The 21,596-nt window shown below is 44.9% G+C and overlaps 1 protein-coding gene across 1 annotated transcript in view; it reads right to left on the reverse strand.

Annotated features, from left to right (window-relative positions):
* Positions 1–21,596, reverse strand: part of RAD51B (RAD51 paralog B) — a 516,647-nt gene that overhangs the window by 156,158 nt on the left and 338,893 nt on the right. The window contains exon 8 of the mRNA XM_006760763.1: positions 3,367–3,463. Within this exon, the coding sequence (XP_006760826.1) occupies positions 3,367–3,463 (97 nt within the window). The remainder of the gene's footprint in view (positions 1–3,366; positions 3,464–21,596) is intronic.

The following is a 21,596-nucleotide window of genomic DNA, read 5'->3' on the forward strand; positions in this document are numbered from 1 at the left end:
TCTCCTGACTTCTCCTCCCCTACAGAGGTCCCTGAGCCAGCCGGCCTGTTTACAGCCCTGTGCAGATGACCTTGTTCCAGCCAAGATAGGGGTCCTTTTGATCTCAGCAGGGGGATGCTCTGGGCCTGCAGCTGGCAGATATTAATAGTAGGGATCACTGGGATAGAAGAGATCTCTCAGTTGGGCCAGGTCACTTGCATTCCCTGTTCTGTGTCAGAGCAGAAGGGACTTCATTTCCCGAACCAGCCCCTGCTGGGTACTTCTCTCAGGTCACCTAGGATCATTTTATCGCTGGCTGCCCAGTGGCCGCTGGTTCTCACCAACTATTTGCAAGGGAGTGCCTTTTAAGCAGTTCCCCTCTGTTCTGCAGCTGAAATCCATTACAGGTCAGGGGGGACCTTGAGTTCCCTAATCAGGGTATGTCCCACTTGCACTGGTTTGCACACACCTCTTGTGCACACGTTTGTGTGGAAGAAAGGCAGAGAGAGAGCAAGCGACGGACAAATAAGACCAGAGAGTTTACAGAGAAAGAGAGAGCAATAGGGAGAGGAGGCTGCTATAGGCATGCCAAAGGTATCAATGCTAAGATTTCTGAAGATCTTTCCTATGATGCCTAATCTGGACAACAAGGTCATTCTTCCTAGTCTGAAAAATCAGTCTTTTCAATACCCATCACCTAGTGAATGCTCCTGATCTTCAGACCCACAGTATGACCATCCAATGTTAGAGCTAGAGAAGACTTTTGGCAATCTTATACTCACCTCACTTGTCATTTAACAGAAAAAAACTGAGGCCAAAGTGATTAAAAGACCTGCTCAAGATCACCAAGCTAATGAAACCACGAATGCCTGAAACAACAACAAAGCCATTTATCCATATGAATCACAGTAACATTAAGGAACACTGTAATGCGTTTAAATAGGTATAACTATTGTAAGAAACCTATTCATTTTAATTCACTGGTAAGGAAATTCATTATAGACTTCAGGAAAAAATATTTCCATAGCCTCTTCACCTGCTCAGCTATGCAAGTAAAAGACCTAAAAAATGACCTAAAAAAAATGAATTGTTTCCATCCTCCCTCGGATTCCACAATAAGAAAAAGTTGTCTAAGAATGAGCTGGTAACCCTTCCTTTGCCACAAATACCACGTTACTGTTTTCTTGAAGCGGTTACACTGGAGCCCCAAAGCAATTTCCTTTGTTATCTGTTTCACCGACTCTTCTTTGTTTAAGATAAACCAGGAAGCCAAGACAAAGCAAAGTACTCTTACTTACCGGTTTTCAAATAAAGAAACAAGATACTTTCTTTTCCTCAAAGCTGAATAAATGTGTGCAGTGTGTGTCTGTGGCGTGTGAAATAATTACAACAATTTTTCATGATTCTCATAGGTGCCTTATGTGATTCTCATGGTTACTATTTTTACAAAGTATTAACTGGGGTATTCATTCAGCATTTACTTACTGCCTAAATGTGCCTAGAACTTTGCTAGTCACTCAGGTACAGCATGGAGACAAAAAGAATACAAGATAGTCTGTGTCCTTAAAATATCTGCCAATCTAGTTGGGAAACCATGAAAAAATAAATTAAATTTTCTAGACCTTTTCTTTATATAGCGGAGCAGGTAGAGGGACCACAGAGGAGGAACAGAGAGTGAGAGCCATGCCTACTGGGACAGACAGGAGGTTTTGTGGAAGAGGTGGTCTGTAACCCTTGAAGGAGGGGGAGGATCTGGGAAGAGAAGCAGAGGTAGAAGTGAAAAAGGGAAATGTTGTTCAAGATCAGATTGGTGGGCTGTCCCAGCAGAGGCCCGGGGGGAGGGGGGGAGGGGGGGAGCAGTGAGCAGTAAGTCCACACGCTTGGCATAGGAGCCAAGGAAATGTCAGTGCAGGATGAACAGGAAGGAGAGACCAGACTGCGAAGTGTTAAGAAGTACTGACTTTATCTCGTGGTGTTTTGGAAACAGATTCATGCAAAAGAAAAGAAAAATAACCTGATTTTTAGCAGTTGCTGATTTCCATGGTGTAATACTTCCACTCTGGCCGACTTTCAGATGACAAATCACAAAGTCCTGAATATTTCAAAATCAGCATATTGATTTTAGCCCATTCTCAAAACATAGATTTCTCAGTAGGAAAGTGACAAAGAAAACACAGCCCAAGCAGTAAGTTCCACTTGATAGCGGCAGAATGGAAATGGCAGTTTGCAGCTGGAAAGACATATTGGAATTTTATTAAAATAATCCAATTATAAGTTGAATGAGTCAGCTGATCACAATTCAAATTGTAAAAAAAGAAGGAATGGGAGAGATATATTTGGAAGGAAGAACTACATGGACTTGATGGTGAAAAGAATATAAGGGGGGAACGTTATAAAATGATTCAGGCTTCTAAGTCTAGGTGATGGGGGTGCGATAATGCATCACTGATGTGGAAGCAGGGTACCGAGTTCATTTTACTACTGCTTTAAATAAATAATTAGTTTTCACTCTGAAAAACACCACTGAGAAGCAGGGGTATAGTCCTTGTATTTGGGGGACCATAACCTGAGGCCAATCCATGGAAGATCACCTGGGCAGTCGGGAGCCTTGTGAGGCCTGGAAGTCCCACATAGTCCATCACGAATAATTCTCAGAAAAAGGAAAATGCAGAGGGGCCTGGGACAGCTACGCACATACACACAGGCCCACAGCATTCTGCCCTGAAAGAGTACAACTAGCAGAACTCAGAAATGTCAAGTAAGAGCTTTGACTAAAACTAGAAACCACCCACTGGCTCAGAGGTGTGATTCCCCTCGCTATGTAAACTGTAGCTGGCCTGACCTTTGCTAGCATGGGAAGGTGGAGAAAATTTTGCAGATTTACCAGCATGAAGCATTTCTCTCAATCTTTCTGTAAAGCTGACAGGGAATGCCACATCCCCAGCACATCACATTGGTGTTTGCTTTTACCAGGACTAAAAGTACGCAGCATGAGAAAAGGCTAAATTGCTGCGGGACCACTGGTAAAGCCAACCTTTCAGCATCAGTCTCAAAAAACAGTCAGTTAGTAGGTCACCAGCCCTCACACCAAGGACCCAAAGCTACGACAGAGGAGTGACCGGCCTCAAGGTGGAGGTGATGGAGGCCCATCCATTAAGATGACTCACTCGGGTGGAAAAGGAAGCTCACTTACAGTAACAGAGCAAGAGACTCTCCAAATATAAGGAATCAGATGCCAGGAGAGGTGGCCAAGCCTACATCGCCGGGCTCTGGCTGGGTTCACTGGCCAGGGCCTGTGAGCTGATCTCTGGGCTCTCCCAGGAGCAGAGAGGTTGTGGGGCTGGAGGTCAGTGTCAAGTTTCAGCCCCTCTAGGACAGATCCCTTACCTTCAGACAAGGACAAGTCATCAGCTGGAGACACCAGGTCTGCCTGAGAAGCTAGGGCTCCACTCAGATGGGTTGTAATTTGATTCGTCAAGATAACCTGTGAACAGACAGGGAGAAGGTGGGGGAAAAGGGAGAAGAGAGAAGACCAAATTAATTATCAGAGCTCTCAAAAGGCAGACTGTGGCTTGGGGGAGACTGATAAGTACACAGGTAGGAAAACCCCCTTGCTGACTTTCATCAGTTTTATCTGCAGGCCAGTGTGTCTGGCAAAGCCACAGGTCATTCACAACACAGGAAATGGCTGTCTTTCAGAGCATATCCCATAATCAATTCTTCCTCAATGCTGAGGAAGTTGGGACTGAATGATAGAAGGCCAACCAGAAGACTAATACACCAGCGTACACATTTTATTAAACTTTCATTTTTAAGATTATATCCACAACCCTAGTTACTAGTGCTGAATAAAAGCAATAATTTAAAATTAGGGTACCTGTGGCTTCTTCCCTTGTTAAATCAAAAGTCAGAGTTTTATTTCCAAATTTATGAAATTAAAAATAAGACTCATCCCTAAAGGAAGAACACTATTCTTTTGAATTAATTATAGTCTAACAAAAGAAGTCCAGTCTCACTATTTATTTAAAACACAAACTAATATCATCCTACCCATGCAAAATATAGTTCATAACATTCAAAATTCCTAGAAAAGACTCTAAAATTACTTCATTCATGTGGTCCATGGCCATGCTATATTTTTACATTTGGTTCAGTTAAAAAAATAAAGAAAACCTGTTTTTTCCTTAAAAATTCTCACTTATAAAATTTACTCTATTGTTTAGAAACAAACAGGAAAAATGAGATACAGATTCTCTCCTGGAAAAGTTCGACATCACCAAATAACTGATCGTTTCCAAAGGTTTTGACAGAAAGAAACCATGAGCATCTTGGTCTGTCAGAGAAAATGGACCTTCTGCAAAGGTTACTAGGCATTTAGTCCCTGAAATTTGCACCTAGCTGGGCTGTCTTGTTCTGTCCCAGGGTCAGTTACGGTTTTGTTATCTTCCTGATTTGAACAGAAATGAAAATCAATTCCATTCTTTATTGTTCAGCTTTTCAGCCACACCTCTGCTGCTGTCTCTTGAATGGCCAGTGACACGTTATAAATCCTATGCCAATGGCAGCTTAATTGAGGGCTGAGACAGGAGCATGAAGGCAAGGTCAAGTGAAGAAACGAAGGCCTCTATTAGTAAAGACAAGCTCCCCAAGGTCTTTGTGTGTCAGCTAGGCTCATGGGTCTCCACTACTTTACAGCGAAGCTCAGCTATTGCAGCATCCCACTGAGAACTTGCTAATCCTATCGCTCATACTCTTTTATGTTGCTACTTTTCATTTGGACTGGTAAGAACCACATATGATATGTCTTCAATTAAAATGGCTGGAAATGGTCAAATAACAGTCTGCTCTTATAAGAAACAAATATTCATATTCGGGAGCATGAATTAGGGATTGTGATAATTTGTATCTTTATAATATAGGATATGGGCTTTGGAGTTCATTAAAACTGGGTTCAAATGCCGACTCTGGCCCTGTGAATCTTGGAAAAGGTTTAAACCTTGGAGCTATGTTTGTTCATAGGTAAAAAAAACATCTATCTTATAGAATTGTTTTGAGAATTAAATGAGATAATCCATGTAAGGTACTTAATATAGTGTCTGTCACAGAGTAATATTCAGTAATAGAAGCCACTGTTGTCATTATTTCCTTCAGAATGAAATGATGCTGTATAGATGAGTGAGTTAGTATATTGCCTAAAACACTCCATCACAATTTTCTACATCAGGATACACTTCAGTACTTGATCATTTCTACCAATATGGGTTCTAAGTTTTATGTAATTAAAATAATTTGTGTAAAATTCTCAGTAAGAAAAGATAGCAATCATTTAAGCAAGACCAATAAGATCCTAACATTGGTCTGAAAATACCATGTGCTTTACCTACCAGTGAAATCTGCCTGTCCCAGTAAAAAGAACAATGAGGAACTTCTGAGAGATCTAAATATGTAAGTTCTATTTTTAAAGGGGTTCTTCCAAAAGATGGCTTGGTGATAATAAATAGCGCTCTAATGATATACTAAGTGTAATAAGATAAAAATTTATTGAATACCTACCTTGCAAAGCATGTCATCATATACAGAGGAAAAGATAAAGATGTAAAGGCACTGTATGTCTTCTTTAGAAACTTGTATGTTAAAAGATAAGGCACTTGCTAAAATATTCAGACCACTGTTTCTCACTTTTATTATTTCATGGGTCCTATAGTGGAAACTTGTACTGAGATATGGTTTTGTTGCACATAACTACTAAAATGATTCCCTTCACAGTCTAAAACCATACTACTCTACACATGCACCTCAAAAGATAACCATTTTCAGTTCCACTCCCAATGGAAAAGTAGATGGAAAAGAAAACATTTTCACTCCCCAACGGCAAGAGAATAAACTCCTAAGTGGTTTTGCTAATAATCCTCTCCATTTCATTATGCCTCCGAAATCCGTATCACTGAAGGTACAAGCAACTGAACTCGGGGAGTTGCTAATCACACCATCTTACTGACTTGTGTTTTTCTAAATCTGAGTACAGCAAAATGACAGAATGGAAACATCTCCAAATAGTAGCGATGGCAAATAATCACGACTCGGGCAGAAGCCAATAGATGTGCTGGCCTCTGAGGCAACCTGGACACTTGAAAACTACAGTCTTTAACGTATAAAACACTACTGCAAATTATCAACAGTCTCAACACTATCTGGTTTCTGGCGACGAGTTCTGACTGACACTTTAAGGGGCTTTCTTGCTGCTTTGACATCCTTGGAAATACGAGAACCTCTCTTGCTTGGTACCAAGTTTGTGCAAGAGGAGTTTTCACAGTGATTAGGGTGAGGGCTTTGGAGTCAGACAGACCTGAGTTCAGATCCAGGGTTCTACCACTTACTAGCTGTGTGACACTGGGCAAGTTCATAACCTCTCTGGGCATGATGATACTTAACTCACGGGGTTTCTAGGATTAAACTGGGTAATGCGTATAATGTCCTTTGCATGGGGCCTGGCCAATGGAAATTGCTTACTAAAAGTCAGCCCCATTGTAGCTTTAATTATTCTTTGCTGATCTGTACCTTGCCTGACCCCCTTTTTGTACAGCATACAGCCCACTGCTGACAAAGAACAAATATTTGCTATTGATATATTCCAAAAGCAACAAAAATTTAATTGAAATTGCACCTGCCATTTTTTCCATTTCTCTAAAAGTATGGCTTATTTGAAACATACAACACCCTCCTCTACCCCCACCTCACATACACTACCACCTACGACAAATCGAAAGGCTAGAGTGGACTCTTGGACTAAGGGGAAAAATATTCTTTTAAATAGTTATGATTATGTCTGAATCCAAGAAGAAATGGGATCCAACTTAGTTTACTCCTCAGGAAGAAGAGTACATCCACCTACTGGGGTCAGTAAGAAGCCTGGTAAGTAGAGTAACAATTGTCTCCACTCAGCTTTCTGTGAGGGACCATTCACCCCAGGGCCTCCTTGCACTGCTCTCGTGGCTGTAGGATGCTGCAGGTACACTTCAATAGCAAAGAGCCCCCCATATCGTGCCACAGAGCCCTTGAATCTCATTATCAGAATTCCCCTCCAAAGGCGAACGGGGGATGAGGGGAGACTTCTCCTATCTAAGACCATGCCCCTGGGTTCCAAGTTTTCCCTTCCATCTCCTAGGTTCTCTAAATGCATCCTACTCCACCCTTCTGTATTGAGCAGTATCACATCTATATTCAGTTTAGAACCATGAAGCTCTCTAAAGAAGAAATTTCAGAGTATAGATTCATAAATAACCAATATATGTATCATCAGCTAGAGAAAAGAAATGAAGAGACGGGAACCAGTTAAAGACCAAATGACCTAGTAAGGCAGATGGGTGGGTGGGAATGAATGACATTTTGGTCAGAAGGAAGAGGGATGAAAAACCAACCAACACACAAGCAGACAAAAATATGTGACTCATTTCTGCTAACTACCAAAAAGATAGCTTAAGAGAGCAAGTACGTGGAGAGAAGAGGGTAGGAGCAGAGTACACTGGTCAACCGAACCATCAGCCCTGAGGGTCAGGGGCTGGTGAGCTAGAGTCTACTAACTGATGGAGCCTGACTCTCCACTAATCTCTGTGTCTAATGGGGACCCATCTTTCCTCAGCTATGCTATAGCCAGACCATATCTAGGCTATATCCACAACCTACTCACACCTCCTGCTCCTCGTCCAGCAAACATTCTGCCTTATGGGACCACGTATGTGTCTAGTCTGATCCACCCTACATTGAAGTATTTGGGAGTATCTTTGCTGGGGCCTCCATGAATAGCTATTTGACATATTCAACCCTCTGTGGACAGGAGAGAAAATGGGACATCCCTGGAGCAATCAGAGTGGGGGACTGCCAGGCCCAAAGGCCCAGCCTCTAAGGGAGGAAGCTCCTTTTATTCGACTTTTAGAAGGTGACAGAGAAGAGGGAGTTTGTGCTCAGCTGGGGGCAGAATAGGTTGGAATGGGCCGCCTGGCCCTGTTTGCTCCACAGAAGAGATATTTATGGTAAGCAAGACAACTCAATGTTGACAAGGAAGATTATTTTAAGGACCCACGAACATGTCCTCATTCCACTTTCTGTGTAATCCACACCTTCCATAGCATGAACTAGAATCACTTGTCTGAGATCAATAGTTAATAATCAATCAGAATAGGGATGTGCAGGCCTCCCTGCCCACTCTCCCTCCTCAGGCAGCACTGGGCAGAGAGCGGGGAGAACTCCCAGCCCAGACCCATGGACAGGTGATCTCTCCAGGCCTTGATGTCCATGTCTCGAAAACAAGGTCCAAGAATATACGAAAAGATCATCAAAATGCTACACGGTAAACAAGCCCAATCTTAGAACAAGAATCCTTCTGGACTCTGACACTCGTAAATGCCCGTGAGTCAAACCGGGAAACAGCTTCAGCCTCTACAAAAGTGCCAAGCATTGGAGGCAATCCTAGTCGAATTCTGGCCATGTTTTTGGTGGATTTTCAGTGCCCTCCGATGCATGTGACTTGTCACTCTCCAGGCCCACCAGAGGCTTGGAAACGAAAACTTTTCATGAACTCCTGTCTATGTGCAGCCCAGTTTTAGGGCTAGGCTAGAGGAATCACAAGGCAACCTCAGGCATCTCAGGGACATTTCTCTGCCCATAAAAACACCCGTTTCCTCCTCCCGCCCACTCCTTGCCAGAAATCTGCCACAATCTAACACAGAGAATCAGAGAAGTTTCAAAATCAGTTTGACTGGGCATGTGGGGCTAGATGCAGTGATTGTCCTGATACAGCTCCCAAGTAAACAGGCCGCCCGCTGCACAACCTGGGCAGCCAGAGGCAGCATCTGAAGGACAGACAGGGACCTCGGGGGCTGATTGCCCACAAACAGCCACCTGCGGCTAACCGTCGCGCTCCCTAAGTGACAGGGCTCTGCAGTTCACGGACTCCAGAGGCATCATTCATTTTCTCTCTTTTTGCATTAATAGTCTATCAGCTTAAAGTGTACTTTTGAACAATGTGACCTTGGGTATCTAAAATGATTCTGATCGACAGCTATGACCGTGACCTAGTCTTTCTATCCAAGCAGAGGCCATGGATAAGTCAGAAATCCTGAATTTTAATCCTACTCCATTAAGGGTTGCTCAATGTCTTGCTTGTAAGAAGACAGAGGCCGGAATTTTCCTGTGAGAAACTGTTGAGGTTCATTGAGTCCTTTCATCACCAAGGCCTGAGAGGAAGGCCCTGGAGTGGTTTTCACCAAACTCTCCTCTTGCTTTCCAACCATGACGGTGTTGTCCCCAACCCGTCTGCTGTGGTAGGAGCTGGAGAAAGAGGGAAGGGGGTGGGGGTGAGGAAGGGTGAGAGGCAGAGGGAGAAGGACAAGAAGAGTGGAAGGGAACCAGGGTATGTCCCCCCCAAAAGTGGATCTAGAGAGTCACCCTTGCAACTCCCCTGACAACTCCCTTCCCGTCACTTGCAGCTTTGAAAAGTGATCTCCAATACTGGTTGTGAGAAATCAGACCAAATATTTTGGGGCTTGAGCATCAGAAATCTGGTTTTACTATTCATGGGCTTAGTTTTGCCAAGCTCTGGAAAATTAGAAATCATTTCATTATGGGGAAAGTAATTCTTCATTAGCTTCAGCCCAGAGAATATCAACTGTCAGCTGGAGAATAAGGACCTGATAAGGTTCTAGGATTGCAGCCTGCTATTTCCATCGCGAAGGTCTGCGTGACGACTGTTTCTGGGAAAGTCTGAAAGGCTGTGGGGGATTTTCCTTTTGAAATATTTGTGGTAAAAGGATCAAACTTCATTTTGGCTTGAAGAAGGCACTGCCGTGGGAGTTGGGAGCTGCCTTTTATTCCTGGCTCTGTCACTCACCTGCTGTGCAATGCTGTGAAATGCCCCTAGCCTCTCTGTGCCTAAAAGTGTTAAGTCCACAGAAAACGTGAAGAAAGTGAATGTGTGATGATTATCAATGTGGCAGGCGGCTATGAAAAAAAATGTTACCCATCCCAATTGGTCCTGGTGCTGTGCTTATCCATTATCTTTGATTCTAATCATCTCAGGCCTTAAGAAATGCTACACAGAACTAACTGGCAGTGGCACAGTTAGAGAGGGGGGAAAAGAGAAAGAATGAGGGAGAAATCTTCATAAAATTCACACCTCCTCTTATGGACCTGGAGGAAAAACACCCCTTTGGTAGGTTCCACTGTGCAATTCACAGGCACAGATAGAGAAACCCTCTGCCCAGTACAGGTCCCTCAAGAAGACACTGACCCAGCACCAGGCAACGCAGCTGGAGGAAGAGAAACCCCACAGCTTTGCACAGACTCAGTCACAAAGGGATGGATAATAACACCCCTCCCACCTCGTGTTAGCCATTGCCCAGGCCGCTGAGTTCAGAGGCAATGCACGGGGGGAGGATTGCACCTGCCATTTGGCTAACACAAACACAGCAGAACGCTGTGGCAGGGCAGAGCGGCTTTCTCTCCGGCCTACTTCTCCACGGTGCACACGCAGGGACGGAGTGGAAACCCTGGGCCAGCAACTACTGAGCCGGACGTAGGCGAGAAGAGCTCCTTCCACTGCGGGCAGGCTGTTCCAGCCCACGGGGCTGAGGTTAGCACGTGTCGGTTCCGGGGCTCAGGTGGAACGACAGTGGTAAGGAGGCCACAGACAGCGGGCTGGGGTGCTGTTTCCACCTTCACCCAACCCCGCGGCATCCTGTCGGGGCAGGAAACGGCTCGCACACTGGGGAGCTGCGCTGTGCGCTCACAGCAGCTTCAATGGCCTCAGCAACTGCGTGCAGCGGCTCGGGCAGCGCGGACCGGAAAGGTCTCTGGCAGCCGGGGCTTGGAGAGGAACAAGTCCAGCCGTCAGATGACTGTGAGGTTCACGGACGTGGAAGAAACCGCCCTGCCACGGCCCGTGCGTTTCCGGTGGCCCAGTCGGCTTCTGCGTGGTTTGTTTGTCTCAGCCCACTCTGGGGCTGCCCACTGAGCCCCACAGACAGGCAGGCGAGGTGAATTTCCAGCAGCCCCCTGAGTTTCTGCTGACCTTTTTAGGTGTTTTTGTCATTTGATGGTGCTTTCTATTCATGTGCACGCCTGGGCCCTGGGGATTCCCCTCCTTTTGATTTGTATGGAGGATTAGAAAGACACAGCTTTGTGATCAGTCCATCACAGACGGCTGCTATTAACTGATTTCCCCTCCTCAGACTCATTTGAAACCAAGAAAAGAGTTCTGTTGAGTCACTTGCTCCCCGGGGGGTGAGGGGTTGTGTGAAAATACTGCTCTTGGGGGAGTCCAGCCTGATAAGACAGCGCTTTGCTGTTCTCCAGCCCCAGCCCAGCTGCACAGGCCATGGTTTACAGTGGGGAGAAGCTGAAGCCCAGAGAGGCCTCTGGTCTCACCCCCGTGGCGGGAAACCTCCACAGGAGGCTGGTGACACTGGTCTGAGCCTCGTATCTCTATGCTACGGAGGATCTCCAGACTCTGGAACTGAGGTGTGCAGCCAGTTCTGGCGTCAAATGGGAGCAAAGGTCACTCGCTATCTGTCCAAAAGGAGGTCAACCATCTGCCTAGGAACAAATTCTCAAGGCAGCAGCCTCACCAGAAATGCTTTTTGAACAAAAACTAAGTATTTGATATCGTCAAGGAAGGGATATTGTGTAAGATGTTTTGTTTTTTAAAGGAGCTGGGGTGAGGTGGGTGTGGGAGTAGAATCAATGCCATGTCCATACTTAAATAAATGGCAAATAAACAATAACAGACAAACAATAATAACCTACAATTAAACAGAGTCAACATAGGAGAGACGCAAGAATAGGTCCAGAACAAATACATTAAAATGACTAAATATTTACATGGTGAATAGGGGCAGCTTCCTTCCATGGCAATGCCCTGGAGTGGAGCTATCCCATCATGGTCACCGACAAGCCAACTCCCAATCACGTGCTACAGGCCCATAAAGCAATGTCCTGGCCAAGGACAGCTCACATGCAAGGCACAAGCCCTAATGCCAGATGCCAAACGCCCACTCTGGTGCTTGGGAATAGGCCCCTGGAGTACTGTCCTAAAGGAAAGCGAAGCTCTTAGCAGGCCTCTGAGCTGCTAGAGGGGATGGTGAGGCTCATGTGCAGCAAACCCCGCCCCATATAGTGCCCAGAGAGCTATGGTGCTCTCGTTTTCAGAGCATGCTTACAAGTGGTCTTAGTTGCCCCTCACGACCTTGTGAGGGGAGCTGGGAACTAATGAAGCAGCCGTTGTGTGTTAGGAGGGTGGCTCTGGAGTCAGACCTCCCGGGTTTCCATCTCAGCTCCACCACCTACTACCTGTATAATTTCAGGTAAATTACTCCATCTCTCTGTGCCTCACTTTCTTCAACTGCATAATTAAGATAACAGTTGTACCCGTGGTAAGGATAAATGATTGGCATATAAAGCACTTAAGACAGTGCCTAATACCTAGTAGGTGCCTAACAAATATGAGCTTTTTACTTATTATTCTCTTCAGTGGGAAAACTGAGGCTGTGACATTGTCATTCTATCTGTATTTCTTATAGCTTCCTCTGGCTTCCGCCCCAGCCCAAGTGCCCCAGTCAGAAATGTCCTGCTTTATCCATCTTCCTGGGGGCAGTTCAAATACCACCTCTTCCATGAAATCTTTCCTAACGACACTTGGGCCAACTGACCTCTCAGTTCTTAATACTTCCACTTTAGAATCAGCACCAAGTAATTTTGTACGAGTTTTCTCTCATTATGTCATGTATGTTATTCTTCTCTCTCCCTCCAGTGTACATGTTATGAGAGTTTGTGTACTTCCAGATCCCTGTCCCCACTTGAAAGGAGAGAAGGGAGCTGGGAGGAAATTAATGTATCAGACCCTGTATCAAGTGATTAACATACATTAACTCGTTTCATCTTCACACCTCCGTGAGGTAAACACCATTATCCTAGTTTTGAAGATGAGGAAACTAAAGTTCAGAGAACTTGAGCCATTTTTTGAAACCAAATAGATAAGATGTGGGAGGGTCCGATTCACACCCAGCCTGTCTGGCTCTCTGGCCTTCGCTGGCTCTACCACATAACATATTCTCAACATGAACACTCATCGCCTCGTGGGCATCTGATGATTCATTTCTTCAGAACAGGGCATTTGCTGATTTCAGACTGACCAAGTCTCACGTTGTTTAAAGCAACGTCTCATGTCAAGGAAAACTGAACAGAACGTTTAAGAACCAGGCAGAGTTTCAGCAGCAAGAAGAAGCTGGTGAACTCTCAGCAGGCTGCCTGGCAGAGGTGGAAACAGTCTGCAGGCCTGGACGGAAGCATGCTCCAGCAGGTATGGTGAGAGAAAGGGCGCAAACTCCTGGGTTCTATTTCGGTCTTCGCCATGAACCACTCTGCTAACATTTTCACTTCTGCTAAAATGTGATGACAAGAGTTTCAGAAGAAAGGTCACCACATAAGAGCAGAGTAAGAACAGGCAGTTAGCCGGTTAAATGTGGTAGAGCCACAACCAACACTGGGCTCTGGACTAGGAATTTATAGCTGGGACACATTCCATGTGCGAGTTTGTCTTTCCAGCTTCACTTCAACTCATCGGGAGTAGCCCTGGGCATGGAGTAAGACTGACACAGAAATGATAATAGCATTTATGTTTTCAAACAGGGGCTATCTTTAGTTTATGTAGCATCCACTTGAACCATTCAAGAAGTTTGTTCTTGTTTTTCTACTTGAAATGATGCTTGTTATTTTCAGACTGGTCACTCCATACAATGGTGATGCTAAATAAGAAAAGAGTTCATTGATTCTTAGTGTATTTGATAGTCAATTCTTGAAGTGTGCTAGTGCCTCTGACATCTGATAGCGCCCCTGGCCTTGTGGTGAAAACACAGCTGGGATGGAGGTGGTAGTGGAGGCAGAGGTTTGTTCTTGGTCTTTGTGGTCACCCAGCCAAGAGGCCAGGCCTGACAGGACCTAGGCAGGTTCCTGCAATCCTTTATGATCCCTTTGAAAAAAGGGGCACAGGACCCAAGGCAGTGGCTATCCATTTCCAACAACTGAAGCCCCCGTGAATTCAGAATCCTAGATCTGTGGCAAGTCTTGTGGAAAGCTTCCTGCTTCCATTGGGCCTGGAAAGGGCCGCTGAGAGGCTGAGAACGGATGCCCCACTGCCCTGGGACGGGAGGAAAAGTAAGCTCTCTCCTGTCTAACTTAGCGCAGTGTTCCTTCCCATGGACTCGTCCTGCCCTCCCCAGGACCACACTGCAATGACTAAGACTGCCTTTCGCTCCAGTGAATCCAGTCAAATAAATAAGTCAATTCTCTTTAAGTTTGTGGTCTCAACTCCTTGTTGGTTTATTGCAAAATTAAAGGGCACACAGAGTAGAACCATCAATCAGTAACCAGCAGAGGAATAAGCTCTTTGTGGAATGTACTGAGAAGCAGAAAAGAAGAAGAAAAAAAATGAAAAGAGACCTCATGAAATGGTCATTTATTAGGAGAACAGAGGGGAAACAATCCGCATGGCACACGCAGCGTCATTTAGGAAAAGTCTCATTAAAGGTTTCCTCTCTTGCCAGGAGAGCAAGCACAGGAACGCAAACAAAAATCCCTCAAAATGCCCTGCCACTTATTAGTGCTGGCTTCTTGTGGGTTTTGCTGTATTCCATAGACACAGCCAGAGATCATGGGGCCAAGGGGCCAGGACAGTGACTCAGCAGGCTCAGGACCAGGGGAAGGAGATGAGATACCACTATTGTTTATTATAAAATAAACAAACAGACCTGGCTCGCTCCGCCCTTTACCTCAACCTGACCTTCCCTTAGAACCCTGTTAAAGTAAAAGCACCTATACTGGGCCTTATTGGAACTTTTAGTCAATGCTATTTGATGAGGGTTAACATTGAAGAGCATTAGGTAGTCTGGAGCAGGGGTGGGGGACTTTTTTCTGCCAAGGGCCATTTGGATATTTATAACATCATTCTCGGGCCATACAAAATTATCAAGTTAGCCTGGCCGGCAGGGCTCAGTGATTGAGCATCGACCTATGAACCAGGAGGTCATGGTTCAGTTCCTGGTCAGGGCATATGCCCCAGGTTGTGGGCTCAATCCCTTGCCTAACTTGCAAAGAGCAGCAACATCTATGGGACTCCAAAGTCACTTCTTTCAACCAGATAGGCCATGTTCAAGCATGACACCAGAAAACTATTGTGGCATTCTAAATCTTGCTGGAAAAAATTAAATAGGTGGTACTGGAAATAGCATCATCACCAGTCCTTGGTCTCCTTGGCATATTTCCCACTCCAGATAAGTTTCTTCTCTAGACAACTAGTATCCATGCCCGTGTCACAGGAGAGGAAGGCAAGGTGCCGGGAAGTATAGGGAAGTGCTCACACTTGTAAGGGAAGAGCCAGTCATTAGACCACAACATGGGCTCTGAGTCTCACCTGTGCACGATGTAGCCTTTGAGAGAACTTGGTAACGGGGGGAAATTCCTTATGGTGCTTTAGAATAATGAATGTGCTATTAAATATAAATATAAAATCTCATCTGAGCCTCTTTACCATCTAGCAATAATGCAGGTATTACATCTCTTTGCACATCCGAGAGGGAAGTAACTAGCCTAAAGTTTACAGCATATAAACAGACCCAAACCCAAGTCCACTGATGCCAGATCCCATGCTCTTTATACCCCCTTGATGCTGAAGGGGAGTGTACCTCCCAGAGAGAGGCAGATGGATGGTAAAGGATTTACCTCCAAGAAGCAGTTCCCAATGTCTTTCTGAGACAAGGACCAGCTGCCTGTGCAGTGGAGGTGCCCAGTGCCTGGGGAACTTGGATTCACTTCTGTTCTCTGCAGAGGCGGCTATCGATAGTGCTAGAACCTCTATCGCTCTCCGAGGTGGCCCTCCCTTCCTAATGTGAGGCTCAGTGTAAGTTCTGGTTATGGTTTATTAGAAGTGGCCCCCTTCATTAGTTTAGCCAAGAAGTTCCCAAGAGAGAATAACAGAAACCAGAAGTGAGAGAAAGCATAGCTGAGGCTAGATAGGTTCAGGGCAAGACCGAGAGGAGCTTAAATAGTAAAGTGCATGTTTAGCCTTCCCTCCCCAAGCCCCACCATCTTTTCTCTGTCCCGGCCAGCACTAACCAGAAGGTCTTTGAGAGCCCAACACTTGATCTCTGCACCACCCATGACTGCTCCTACATCTACACAGTCCTTTCTCCCCTTCCCTCTTTCCAATGAACTTAACCTTAACTACATCTTGGGGAACTCCTGCTCACATCTCCATGTTATCAGAAGGGGTTCCTAGTGAAACACCCATTCCTTGACTCTGAAGAACTGAGGTGAGTCTCAACACTGGTCTTCTGACTCCCAAATCCATGTTAATTCCTCTCCACATGCTTTCTTCCCTCTTCAGAAACAGAAAATCTGGCTCTCCCTCTGACCGACAGATTCCCCTACAGATATCTGAAGCATAGCTGAAATATGAGTGAAACATTGGGTAAAATAAAGTTGCCCAAGTAATTAAATTATTAAAATGTAAAATGATAAAATATTTATTAAATATGAATTATGGTCAATACAAAGCAAAGACTGATATTTTTTCTGATAAAAAGGAGAAGTAACATGAGTATGTGAACAAACCACAATGGAAGGGACAAATCATTTTGTCACAGAAGAGAGAGAAAGCCGGGGCGTCTAGAGGATGGGAAGTGATGGCATCTCGCTGGGAGGCCGAGGGAAAGTGTCATCTGATCTGAGCCTTGAAAGAAGGGCACAATTTGGTCATTGAGAGGCACATGGAAGGTCATTTCAAATGGCAGAAGAGGCCTCAATATTATAAACACTTGGATCTGCAGAGTATTTCAGAGGAGGACTTAAACTCGGGAATGATGGAAGTTACTAAAAAGGTAACCAATTTTTATCTTTCCAAGATAACAGACAGGCATTTATACCAGGAACTCATCTGCCCCTAAAGGGAGGACTTTGATAAGGATGGAGATAGGCCCATCTGCTGAGAGACGTGGAGAGGACTCCCTCCTCATGCAGTTCCTCACGTCTGCACATCCCAGCCTTGTGGGAAGGAGATCCACGTTTATGGCCTGTAGGTCTGTCCTGCCCCTGAAGTTGGTTCCTCCAGGGAAGGTTCTTGAAGTTAAAAAAAAAGTCAGTTGAGAAAGCCTGTGTGTGTGTGTGTGTGTGTGTGTGTGTGTGTGTGTATTTCCAACTGTAGAGCTAAGTTTCAAATTGTATTTAGAAGCTAAATTCTCCTAAAACACATCAAAGAGTCCCCAGGCCCATTACAGAGGGAAGAAAAAGCCCTAGATCATATGCAACAGGGTTTAGGAAAAATCTTCATGAAAGACTTCTCAGCAAACTAGGGGAGTAAAAACTAAAACAAAACAACCAAAAAGTCCTCAAAGACTGTGTCATCAGTGTCCATTCTGGAAGCTTCCCTCCACCTCCCTCACAGGCACAAAGACCCCAGCGTCTTTTCACCCTGGAGAAGGGAGGTATTATAAGCCAAAACACAGTCCCCTGATTTGTTCCATTACTTCACAAACATCCTTTTTTTTTCCCCTGCCAGTTACTTTTCAACATGACTGACAAGCTTTCCATTTTCCTATTTATGTTTTCAAAGCCAACAGCAAAGCTAACTACATGTCCAAATAAAATGTTAATCAATATAATATACTAGAGGCCCAGTGCATGAATTCATGCACCAGTGGGGTCCCTCGGCCTGGCCTGCGGGATTGGGCCAAAACCAGCCCCCGAAGGGTCCCAGATTGTGAGAGGGCACAGGCCAGGCTGAGGGACCCCACCAGTGCACAATTGGGACCAGAGAGATTGGCCAGCTGGGAAGGGACCGTGGGCGGGCTCCAGGGCATGTCCGGCCCATCTCGCTCAGTCCCAATCAGCCAGACCCCAGCAGCAAGCTAACCTACTGGTTGGAGTCTCTGCCCCCTGGTGGTCAGTGCACTTCATAGTGACTGGTTGAGCAGCCTTAGCAAATCATTAGCATATTATGCTTTGATTGGTTGCACGGCTGACTGGACACTTAGCATATTAGGTTTTTATTATATAGGATAAGCATCTTACTTTCATGTAAATTCAGCTAATTGTTTGGTAGTACATGCGGGTCATAGAGAAGTCCCCTGACCCCAACCAAGACTTGTAAAGGAAGGAAAATAAGGTGACCTTCTGGAGTTGAACTAGATAATCAGCACTTTATTGGCTTAGAACAGAACCACACAACGAAAGGACACATTCCGTGCCCCATAAAATAATGGATCTAGGTAAGGGTCATCATTAGGTGGAAAGCTGATAGGGACTTTGGCAATGGAATGATCTGTTTACCATCTTCTGAATCCACTTATCAAACTAATACCAGATAGTACTGCCTCCTGGCATGATAAAATAGGAAGTACAAGCATCACCTATAGAATATTTTTTGCCTAAAAATAAATCTAATCAAATACCTACTAGTTCACAGGATAAAGAAGAACACGTTAAACAACATCACAAGGAAGCTATTCTAGAATGTGCAATATTCTACATCCAATCTCTGCAACAAATCAATGTCACAAATAAAGGAGGGGTTGACTGTTCTAGAATAAAAGAAATTTAGGAAATATAACAACTAAATGCCATTGGTTCCCCTTATTTACATCCTTATTCAAACTAACCAACTGTAAGAGGACATCTTTGAGCCAATCAGGAAAATGTGAATATGGGCTGTGTATTAGATGATATTAATGAATTGTTAATTTTGCTAGGTATGGTGAAGACATAGCAGTTATGATTTCAAATGCCCTTATCAATTTATTTATTTAATCCTCACCTGAGAACATTCATTGATTTTTGAGAGAGAAACATCAATCTGAGGGAGAAACATCAATAAGTTGCCTCCCATTCGTGCCCTGACAGGGGATCAAACTGTCAACATAGGTATGTGCCCTGACTGGGAATTGAACCTGCAACCTTTTGGTGTATGGGCTGATGCTCCAACCAACTGAGCCACCCGGCCAGGGCTGCCCTTATCAATTTACAGATGGAAGATAGGTGGAGAAATATATATTTTAGAGAGAAATTTAAAAACAAGAAAGAAGGAGAGGAAGGGAGGGGCTGAGGGAGGAAGGTAATAATCATGTTGCATTTAGTAGGTCACCATGAGTGCTTACACTGGCACAATAAAATAAATGCTAAATATGGTTTTCACTAAATATCAAGATATGACCATCCTGGAAAGAAGGGGAGAGTGAAACTGAAAGAGAAAGTGGTGGAACTGCACATGGCCATCTTCCACAGACGTCATCTCCAATAGAAAAACCAAGAAATAGCAAGTCCAGCACATGATCTAGAAATATGGAGGTAACTAGCCGGAACCAGCACCTCAGTGATTTGAGAGGCTGCTTCCTGAGAGTAAGAATCAAAGGGAGAAGGAGACTTGGGGCGGGGAACTGCTGGTTTTCAGTTTAAGGACACATGATTATTAGATCTGAAAACAATATACATGTTTTACTTCAATGAAAAATAGAATTTAAATAAAAAATACATCAGAAGGAAGTGGTGAAGTTTGCAGCCAAAGTTTGTTGTTGTTATTTTTTTTTAATTTGACAATCTAAGGAAAAGATCAGGTATTGCATGTTTTAAACATTCTTGGGCACTCCGGGTGAAAATCGCTGGTATAAAGATATGGAAACAGGTTGCAATTTTAATCCGAGTGGAAAGAGAGGCGTCATAGAAGTGGAGAAATATGAAAGGAGAAAATAGACTTAGGGAGCTGAGGGCAGCGGGCATGGCGATATCAGTAAGTTCTATATGACCTCACCAGAAATCTTTAAAGAGAAATCCTCTAACGCTTTAACATCTTATCTCATGTAGAAATACCAAAGAAGCAGAAAAGTTAAAAAGCCAAGGGTCTTGGTGTTGCCATCTATATGCCAAGAATGTATACTGCAAGGCAACCAGAAGTATACACATACAGCCCGTCCCCCATTACAGGTGGAAATGGTACGAATGGGAGGCTATGAGGAGGCAAGGAAGAAAAAGGCCAAATACTTTTCCTATCAAGAATTAACTCCCGAAGAAAGCGGCCTTCCCAAGCTATCTGGGTGAGGTCTTCATGAAGCTCTGCCTACAGATGTCAGCATTATAGAACTATTCCCATCACACTGCTCTGCATAACTGTCAAGATGGGCTGAACTCCTGCGACCCAAACGTGACATTGCCAGCAAAACGAACAAGGCAAGCTGCATGTCACTGTCCATGATGCTCGAAGCCCGGCCATCCTGCTGTCAGAGCTCATTACACTGCAAGGTCATCTGGGAGTTCAGCTACGACCGTGGGAAGCCACAGGCATAATTTCTTAATCCAAATAAAGAATTCCTTTATTAGAAAATCCAGAGAACGCATCCTTCAAGCCCCAACTTTCTAATAATGAAGAGTTAAAGCTAAGCCCTAAATTTTGGTACTTGGCCTTCTCTATGAGTGACTCCTAGTTGACTATCGTCCCCTTCCAGTCCACAGCACATTTCTTGGGCCACATCTGAGGACAGCAATATATATCCTGCAGGGCCACTCCTGTATTGGGCTAGCTCACAGGGCGTCTCACAAGTAAGGGAACTGAGGAAGCAGTCTGGTGATGGAAGGTAAAGTTGGAAAGCTACCACCAGAGTTGATGTTAGTAAGTACTGCACGTGACTTGCTGCCGATGGAGAAGGAGTGGCTCTACAGTAGCTGCTTCCAGTTGGCAGCTGTGTGTGACCAGAGCTTCAGATCAAGTTACAGGTGAACCCAGAGCCCTGATCCAGGGCCCAAGCTCCAACATTATATCACACCGCTTTTCAGGATGCAGTTCCTGCAAAATACATGACAGAGAAACAGAGAGAGACAGAAAAGGGAAAGCCTGCCGAGAGAGAGGTAAATAACTTCAGATTCCAGCCTTCCCTGAGTCCATGTCATGTGATTACTGAGCTGGAACTGGGGGGCAGGCATTGCTCTAAGATCTAGAACTGCAACAGAGACACGACTAAGGAAGCCGCTGCCTGCCCTGGGCATGAGTGTGTACCATTACCAGGAAACAAGAAAACAGGGAGGTGAGCCCGGCAATCTTGGATATGATAAGTGACATAAGAAAATAAGATATTGGGTGCAGAGCTCCTGGTATAATGGCCAGAAAAGGCTTGAGAGAGAACATCTGGGCTGAGATCTGAGGACAACTGTGAGGTGGCACAGAGTTCAGGGCAGTGCCCCAGGCAGAAGAGAGAAGCAGCAAGGTCCTGAGGCAGAAACAGGCTGGGGGCTCTAAGAACCCAAGGCCAGAGGCTGGACTAGTGAGCGAAGAGAGGCGTCCGGGAGGTGGGCAAGGTTGGCAGGCAGCGTCTTGGAGGCCAGCACAGTGGCTCTGGGTTTGGTTTTAAGGGTGATAGAGGCCACAGGCAGGATTCAAGTAGGAGACTGACATGATTTGTTTTATGTTTTAAAACGCGCTGATTCCGCCGGAACCGGTTTGGCTCAGTGGATAGAGCGTCGGCTTGCGGACTGAAAGGTCCCAGGTTCGATTCCGGTCAAGGGCATGTACCTGGGTTGCGGGCACATCC

The sequence above is a fragment of the Myotis davidii genome, unplaced genomic scaffold (genome assembly GCF_000327345.1).
Source record: "Myotis davidii unplaced genomic scaffold, ASM32734v1 scaffold17, whole genome shotgun sequence".
Classification (NCBI taxonomy): domain Eukaryota; kingdom Metazoa; phylum Chordata; class Mammalia; order Chiroptera; family Vespertilionidae; genus Myotis; species Myotis davidii.